General features: G+C 30.6%; 1 protein-coding gene and 1 pseudogene across 1 annotated transcript; both read right to left on the bottom strand.

Moving 5' to 3' along the window:
- Positions 1-2258: 2258 nt before the first annotated feature.
- LOC136218451 (uncharacterized protein At3g28850-like) lies at positions 2259-3491 on the bottom strand (annotated as a pseudogene).
- A 3162-nt stretch (positions 3492-6653) lies between these two features.
- LOC136202754 (uncharacterized) lies at positions 6654-8722 on the bottom strand. The gene is made up of 3 exons (XM_065993603.1): positions 8507-8722; positions 8337-8401; positions 6654-7715 (listed from the first exon to the last, which is right to left on the bottom strand). The coding sequence occupies exons 1-3, from the start codon at positions 8581-8583 to the stop codon at positions 6913-6915; spliced, it is 945 nt and encodes a 314-aa protein (XP_065849675.1). The 5' UTR covers positions 8584-8722; the 3' UTR covers positions 6654-6912.
- Between the last annotated feature and the right edge of the window lie 553 nt (positions 8723-9275).

Consider the following 9275-nt stretch of genomic DNA (forward strand, 5'->3'; position numbering starts at 1 on the left):
TAAAGTTGTAATTTTTTTATAAAAAAAAATCAATAAATTTGAAAAAAATGAGGTTTACGTAAAACTTTTGAATTTTACGTAAATCATGATTAAATTTACGTAACATTGTTATTTTATAAGAAAAATTCACAATTTTTGTGAAAATTAGAGATTTATGTAAAACATTTGAACTTTACGTAAATCTTTTATTTTTAGACATAATTTATGTAAAATTGGACTAAATTTACGCAACCTTGTTATTTTTTTAGAAAATAATACACAAACCTTGTGAAAAATAGATTTTTACATAAAACCTTTGAACTTTACGTAAATCTTTTATTTTTAGACATAATTTACATAAAGTTGGACTAAATTTACGTAACCTTATTATTTTTGGAGAAAAAATCATAAACCTTGTGGAAAATAGAGTTTTACGTAAAATCTTTGATTTTTAGACATAATTTACGTAAAGTTGGACTAAATTTACGTAACCTTGTTCTTTTAGGAGATAAAATCCACAAACCTTGTCGAAAATAGCATTTTACGTGTAAATCTTTTATTTTTAGACATAATTTACGTAAAGTTTGACTAAATTTGTGTAACCTTGTTAATTTCGACAGAAAAATACACAAACCTTGTGAAAAATAGACTTTTACGTAAAATTGTTGAACTTTGCGTAAATATTTTATTTTTAGACATAATTTACGTAAAGTTGGACTAAATTTATGTAATTTTGTTATTTCATAAGGAAAAAATCTACAAACCTTGTGAAAAATAGAGTTTTACGTAAAACCTTTAAATTTTACGTAAATATTTTATTTTTAGACATAATTTACATAAAGTTGGACTAAATTTACGTAACCTTGTGAAAAATAGAGTTTTACGTAAAATCTTTGAACTCTACGTAAATCTTTTATTTTTAGACATAATTTACGTAAAGTTGGACTAAATTTACATAACCTTGTTATTTTAGGAGATAAAATCCACAAATCTTGTCGAAAATAGCGTTTTACGCAAAACATTTGAACTTTATGTAAATCTTTTATTTTTAGACATAATTTACGTAAAGTTGGACTAAATTTATGTAACCTTGTTAATTTCGACAGAAAAATACACAAACCTTGTGAAAAATAGACTTTTACGTAAAACCTTTGAACTTTACGTAAATATTTTATTTTTAGACATAATTTACGTAAAGTTGGACTAAATTTATGTAACCTTGTTATTTCATAAGAAAAAATCTACAAACTTTGTGAAAAATGGAGTTCTACGTAAAACCTTTGATTTTTACGTAAATCTTTTATTTTTAGACATAATTTACGTAAAGTTGGACTAAATTTACGTAATCTTGTTATTTTAGGAGTTAAAATCCATAAATTTTATGGAAAATAGGGTTTTACGTAAAACCTTTGAGCTTTACGTAAATCTTTTTTATTTTTAGACATAATTTATGTAAAGTTGGACTAAATTTACGTTACCTTGTTATTTTATAAGAAAAAATCCACAACCCTTGTGAAAAATAGAGTTTTACGTAAAACCTTTAAATTTTACGTAAAATTGGACTAAATTTACATAACCTTGTTACTCTAGGAGAAAAATCCATAATATTAAAACCATAGGTTTCAAATATAAATTTTTTAATTATAGGGTAAATAATTTATCAGTACCTATATTTTTACCTAACATATTGTTTAGTTCTTTAATAATATGTTGTTTAGTTTTTAATTTTTATTTTGATGAACAACTTTGTCACTTAAATATTTAAATTATTGAACAGATTAGTCTCTCTATAAAGGGCTAAACTGTTGAATTGAACTAAATTAAGGACTAAATAGTGTAATATTAGCATACGATGACTAAATAATGATTAAGTTAAAATACAGTGACTAATAAATTATTTACCTTGTAATTAATAATTTTAAAAAGGAAAAAGTACAAAAATAAACTTTGTGGTTACACCTATTTTCGATTACAGCCTTGTGGTTTAAAAATTTACAAAATGGTACCTTTAGATTCATTCCGTTAGCAAACACATACCAAATTGACTAACGGTGTTAAAAGTCAAATGAAAAAGAGTTCATTTGGTCCTTATATTTAGTTGTTTTATAAATTAACACCCCTTATTATCTAATTATCACAAACAAACCCCAAAATTAAAAATAAAAATCAAATACACATTTTCTCAATCTCTATAATTTCTTATTTTTCTTCTTCTTTCTCTCTCCTCTCACTCTCATCTTTATTAATTTCTCTCTTTAAAATTACAAAATCAAATACAATCATATATTAGAAGACAAACAGAAACATTGCATTAAGATTAAACCATATCCCTCAGCCATTTCACAGCCATGGACAACCATATCTAATTTTCCTTCTTCATGCATTCCTTTTATCTCATCCGCGTCACCAATGTATTTTGTTCCGATAAAAACTCTCGGAAGTCCCAATCCTCCTCCATTCAAACCTTCTGCTAATAGTTTTTTAAGCTCCTCCTTAAACCCTGAATGCATCGATACATCTCTTTCATCAACTCTAAGACCTAATCCTTTTAGAATTACTCTCACATGACAGCCATCGTCGGAAGTTTTTCGAACTCCTCGCAGACTTGTCGAGTATATGATTGCCTTCTCTTTGCTCCCCTTTGAACTATCCGGTTTGTGGTCTTCTTCGGAGGATGATGGCTTGACATAAAATGGGTGATTTGGGGAAAGTTGATTTAGTGATTTTCTAAATGTGACGGATCGAATTCTGAACTAATTGAATTAGGATTTTCTTCTTCTTCCTCAGCCAATTGAAACCAAATTGGCTTGATATGATTCAGTAGTTTCGGACTATCGGCAATTCGATTTCGATCATTGGTGATATCGAAAGAGAAGCTGCGAAATCTATGGGGAGGAAAATTTAAAGAACCATCATCTTCTTCAAGCCCTTCCATTTGATTCCCAAGTGTTAATCGTTTCAGGCTCATCCGGCGGCGTTCTGATCGGAGTTCTGGGGATTATTTTGGGGATTTTCTCTTGGATCATATTAGACCAGGATTTGGCTTCAATTAGCCCGACTGAAAATTCTCTGGTCTTCAATTCTTTGTGGGTGCAATGTTTCTGTTTGTCTTTTAATATATGATTGTATTTGATTTTGTATTTTTTTAAAGCGAGAAATTAACAAAAAAAAAAGTGAGAGAAGTGAGAGAAAGAAAAAAAAAAGAAATTAAAGATAGATGGAGAAGGTGTATTTGATTTTTAATTTTAATTTTGGGGTTTGTTTGTGATAATTAGATAATAGGGGGTGTTAATTTATAAAATAAATAAATATAAGGATCAAATGAACTTTTTTCTATTTGACTTTTAACACCGTTAGTCAATTTGGTATATGTTTGCTAACGGAATGAACCTCAAAGTACCATTTTGTAAATTCCCTTTTTAAAATTTCCATAATTAAACATTACCTATTATAGCAGGTTACATTTTTTTATTAATTTTAATTAGTATTATTTTTATTGATACATGTCCCATTACTATTGGATATTGAAACAAAATATGGTTACTTTTTTTATAACCCATTTTTAATTATTTTATGTGCATGTATTTATGAAATTTATGCTTAAATTCAGTCTAGATGATCGTAATGATTTCTGAAAACAACTCCATTTATATATAAGGGGGCGTTTGGTTCACAATGGGTAAGGGAAAAGGAATCAAGAAAGGGAAACTAAACGAAAGGAAAGGAATAAGCATTCATACCCCTATGTGTTTGGATATGCCTTAGGAAAGGGAATGCAATTCCACTCCATTCCCTTTGTGGATGTTTGGTTCAAATAGGGAATCAAAACTATTTTTTTAACTTCATATATAATAAAAAAAAATTCAACTCTTTTACTATAGTTTCCATAAAACGTGAAATAACTTCATATATAATCTCAAACAATCCAAAACGTCACTCACTTGCTACCCTTATTAATAATAATATAAAGTTCATAAAAGTTAAAATTTAAACTTAACAAAGTTCATACAAATCAAAATTATTTTTCAGGGTAAAAAGGTAAAAATAAATAAGTATAAGGATAAAAAATGAAATTAATCTAGTGATAAAAAATATAAATAAATAAATATAAGGATTAAACAAAAATAAAAAAAAGTAAAATTTAGTCAAAAATATTTTTTGAGTAAAAAAATTAAAAATATATAACGAAAATGAAATTAATCCAAACATAAAGAAATGTAAAAATAAAAAATATAGAGACCAAAATAAAAATAAAAAAATAAAATAGAGAGTAAAGTAGAATTTTATAAGAAGTGTAGAAGTTTAAATTAGAAAAAGAGGGGAAAAGGAATAGAAAACCTTAGGGGGAAGTGGGGAATGGGTTAGAGGAGTTAGGGGTAAACACAAAACTAAAAAGAGGCAAATGGAATCATTGAATTAGCAAAACAAACACCAACAAAGGGAATAAAACCTCCCCTTTCCCTTACCCTTTCCTGAAACCCCCAAACCAAACGCCCCCTAAATATTAAGTTTCGTAAACCTTATTTCAAAAAAAAAAAAAAAAGTTTTGTAAACCAATTAATTTTATTTTCTTGGGTTGTAATAAGGAGATTAAAATGTGTGATATTAATTTTTTCAAGTTGAAGAGGAGATTTGGGCAGAGAATAATAAAAAAGAAAGAAAATATATGGTTGACTTCTCTTCTCTCTCTCTCTATCTCACTTGATTTCTCTCTCTTATATTATATTATTCTATAAAAAAAAAATTATATTATAGGGATAAGGTATACATATGATTTTTGAGAGGTATCGATTTAGACTCACGTACAAAATAGTACCAATATAGGCTTAATGTTTAAAAAATGATACAAGTTTAGGTCTCGATAACGGAACATGACACGTCATTCATATTATTTCATTAAGTTCTTATTTCTCTCTCCATGTACAATTGAGAACTTAGGCGTACGTTCCGTTGTCGAGACCTAAATTAGTACTATATTTTAAACGTTAAGCGTGTGATTTTGTATGTAGTGCCTAAATTGATATTTTTCCAAAAAGCATAGGTCTATTTTAGTACATTATCCCTAATGATATGATATCATTTCCAAATTATATTTATATTTTTAATAATAAATATTAATTATAGTAGGATGAATCTGAAATGTAGACATTAATTTGGAAGTGAGATAGTAACAGAAATAAAGGAAATAAGTGAATCAGAATCACATAAAGTTAGAAGGATTTTGGTGCAGTGAGTTATCTCCATTTAGTCAAAGTGACAACTGAAAACCCTTCACGAGAACAAACCCTCTGGCCTTTCGCTTTCTACCATCCATCCGTCCCAGTCAAATCACACTTTTTACACCCTCTGGCTCTTTTATTTAAAGGAAGGCATGTTCTGTTCTGTTGCATTGTTTAATTCTCTCTCAAGGAAATGTTGAGAAATAGTGATGAGCAGCAGCAGCAACCCCTAAAGATTGAGGCCTGCACTGCCCCTTCTTTAACTTTTGTTTCTAACACTTTGTTGTTTGTTCTTCCTACTTTACATTGAACTTGTTTTTCTTTTGCAGACGCATTTTCTTAAAGTACATGTTAACTGTGAAGGATGCAAGGCCAAAATCACTAAACTCCTCAAAAAGATTCAAGGTTCCCTACTCTTCTTCTAATAACTACTCTACTCACTCTTATTATGCTATACTATACTTTCATACCATGTTTCTATTCTATAGGTGTATGCTCTGTACAAATTGACACTGAAAACCAGGTGGTCCAAGTTTCTGGATGTGTACACTCTTCTATCTTGATCAATAAATTGCTCAAATCTGGTAAAAGGGCACACCTATGTTCTCCACTTCCCAACCACTTCAATCAAATTCAACACATGGATGAGGAGACATTTCAAAACTTCCCTAACCCTAACCACAATATCAGAAATGCTCAGAATCAACATTCCATTTTAACCAATGATACAAATTCAGAACATGAAATGCCATACCTTATGGATCCTCCAACTGCTGCTGCTTTTCTTGGATTTCCAAGGCACCAATTAGACAGGACGCCAAGCTATAAACGCCAACACCAGAGAGACGAAAATGCCAATAGCAACATGTATATGCCTCAGCCTCAGCCTCAGCCTCAGCCTCAGCCTCAAGTGATGGACCACACGTTTTCAATGTCTCCTTCCTATACTATAGGACATAAGTTCCCTGCAGCACCTCCATCCTACCATTGGTGATCATATATATTAAGTATTTTAGTACAAGAAAACCTGGAGGCATACAGTAACAGATTTGGTTATATTTTGTTTACCACAAAGTTAAAATCTTTTAAATTATTCTCTATACTATATGAGACTTGTTGAATTTAAATGCAAAAGTGTTTCCCTTTCCCAGACAGTTTTTATGAAATTTACATTGTAAATCATTTACAGGTAAAGGTTTGAGTTAGCTGGTAACTAAGTTTGCTACCTTATTCATGTCTAAGAAATGAAACATGAACATAAAAGGACTGAATTTCGTGATATACATAGTTAACAGAGCATATAAAATTAATAATTATAATAATAATAATAGAAAAACATGTGTATACATACCTCTAGGCATACAATTCTTATGACTTCTATTCACACATTTAGTCTTGAAGAATATTAACCCTATACAAAGGTAAGGTCAATCCCTTACTTTCCTACTCAAACCATTCTTTATTAACCCCTCCCAAAGACATTTATTCCATTGGTCTATAAGGTGAGCTTTGAACAAAAATTCACATAAACAAGATTGTTACAGAAACAAGCAACATTTGAATCAAACAAAAGAGTTCTAAAAAGAATGATTGTAAAAAATCTCTAATAGCAAGTACAGAATCATAATTAAAGCATGTAATCTTATAGTATTATATATTAGCCACTAATCCTAGCCTTGGTCAATTTGTGAACCACATACAAGGTAACCATAACCTAGCGACTCCGTGCCTTTCTTCTCCTAGACTGTGATTTCTGCCATTTTTTCCTTGGAACCAGTTTGCTTTTTGGTTTCAACTTTAATTCAGGTGAGAACTTATAATTTGGATCTCTCATGCGTGCTTGTATATCCTTGAAAAACTGCATGTTCAATTTTTTAGGCCCTCCTTGTCTAAGTTCTTCATACTCTGGTCCAGAAACGATATTTTCAAATGCTCCTACTAGAATGTCAACATCACTCATGACTTCCCACACGTTAGTGTAACGCCCATCTGGTCCTTTTTTCAATTTCTTTAAGGCATTCTCAACTGCAAGTTTCCTAGCTTGTTTTCCTGGTGACAACTCTTCTGGTTCATTTTCTTCTTTTAACACTTCTGATATCGTACGATACTTAGGCTTTTCCTCAAACTCAAACACTTTATCTATATATTTATCACTAGCTTCATTTGGGTATGCTTCTGTAGGAATATCATCATCATCATCACCTTCGCTACCCGTCCACAAAGTCTTCTCCTCATCACTCCCGGACCATACGCTCCATAACTCATCACTATCATCCGCATCAATAAGATGTGAGCGTTCCTTTGCCTGCTGTCTTACCTTCCGAATCTCTTTTTCGAGATTTCTTTGACTCTTCTTAGAGTTATCTTCATCCTCAGTTTCATCTTCACTTCCTGTCCAGAGGCAAGCATCTTCATCCATCTCACTTTTCCATGCTTTCTTGAATTCCTCGTCACCTGGTTTCCTACTGCCAAATAGATCATAATGTTTGTCCCGAGAGCGAGCATATGATCTCAATGCTGCAAAGTAACCAATATATACTACGAATCATGTTCAAAGACAAGCAATAGCACGCAGACTTGTAGGATCAAATTACCTTGTCTCTATGCATTAGATAAATTTATGTATATAGCTTCTTTCATCTATCTTAGACATAAAGAATGTTAATGACAATGTAGCCAATAATGGTGCCTCATTGCTGCACTAAATTTTAGAGTATTTATAAATTTGTTAGCTGTCCAAGCATCGGATTCACCGATAAAGGTAGTGTAACGAGAAAGTGTACTCAAATTACCCTACCAAGAAACTAGAAACTTGTAACTATTATCAACATTTCTAAAACCTGTTATGGTAAAAATGAAACAATTGGGAGATGAATTTCCACAGAAATTCCCAATTCACAAAGAGATAAACAAAATGAAATGGTTTAGGATTTTTAACAAACACGCAATAGGCACCAGATACTTCCATTGACAAAAGTAATAGTAAATTAAAATAATGTTTTCCAGAAATAAAAACATTAAAGTAAGCTAAAGAACAAGAAAATTAAAAAAAAGGAAAACATGAGGACATTTATTCACACATATATTCTCAATTATATTATGAACATGTAAGTTGAAAAGAAGCAGTCTCAAACTGACCTTGAAAATTTGGAGAAAACCCACCGTAAAAAATGAAGTTTCTTGAATAATTAATAGTATAGAACCTGGAAGATAAAGGACACGGGGATTAAGAGATTTTTCCATTAAATAGAAGCTTGACGAAAAAAAGAAGAAGAAGCAGTATGTTGATATAGAAAAAGAAGTCTGACCTTGAGGAAGGTTGATGCAGAAAAAGGAGATTTGGGAGTCTGAAGACTGAAGAAAGAATAGAAAATCGGGCGGCCATGTTGCCACTCCGCAAACTCAACCAATTGGATTCCCGTTTATGCGATTGCAAAGAGTTAATGAATACTCAGATGAAGCATATTATTATTTACATCGAAGGCCGCCGATCATACCATGCCCGCGCCGCGCACAGCTGATAAATTTTCTCTCCATAAATTTAGCATTTTAATTTATATCATATTTATATGAAGTGATATTAATATTTTATTTTAAAAAATAATTAAATTTACAGATTTTAAATAAATGACAAGCAACCTTTTATAATTTATAATTGGTTGATAATAGTTTTTGAAAGTTGTTAAAGTCATGATTTATTGGCCATATTGACATATTTATAATGGTCATTCCTTTCTGTTATTATATAATATTTTGGGTAATTAATTTATTAGTCTCTATATTTTAACAAAACACACTGTTTAGTTCCTGTATTTTTAAAAACACACAGAAAGGTCTCTAACCTTTTTTCTCGGTGAACTATTTCAGTAAGGTCCCTAACCTTTTTCTCGTGAACTGTTTAGTCCTTCCGTCTGTTTGTTAGATTTTTTACCGTTTATGAATTCGGAAATGACTAAATTACCCTTTACTATTTATCAGACAAAAGTAATTCACACTTCTATGTCTTTCTCTCACAACTCGCGCTCACAAAAAAAATGGAGAAAGGATTGAATCTCTAACCCATAATCGAATCACTCA

This window comes from Euphorbia lathyris, chromosome 1, assembly GCF_963576675.1.
Source record: "Euphorbia lathyris chromosome 1, ddEupLath1.1, whole genome shotgun sequence".
NCBI lineage: Eukaryota > Viridiplantae > Streptophyta > Magnoliopsida > Malpighiales > Euphorbiaceae > Euphorbia > Euphorbia lathyris.

Bases quoted from the DNA above. Each gene is read 5' to 3' on its own strand.
- LOC136202754 (XM_065993603.1), bottom strand. From the start codon at position 8,583: ATGGCCGCCCGATTTTCTATTCTTTCTTCAGTCTTCAGACTCCCAAAT. The intron at 8,402-8,506 runs GTCAGACTTCTT...TTTATCTTCCAG, and splicing joins CTGCATCAACCTTCCTCAAG to GTTCTATACTATTAATTATT. The intron at 7,716-8,336 runs GTCAGTTTGAGA...GTTACTTTGCAG, and splicing joins GTTTTCTCCAAATTTTCAAG to CATTGAGATCATATGCTCGC.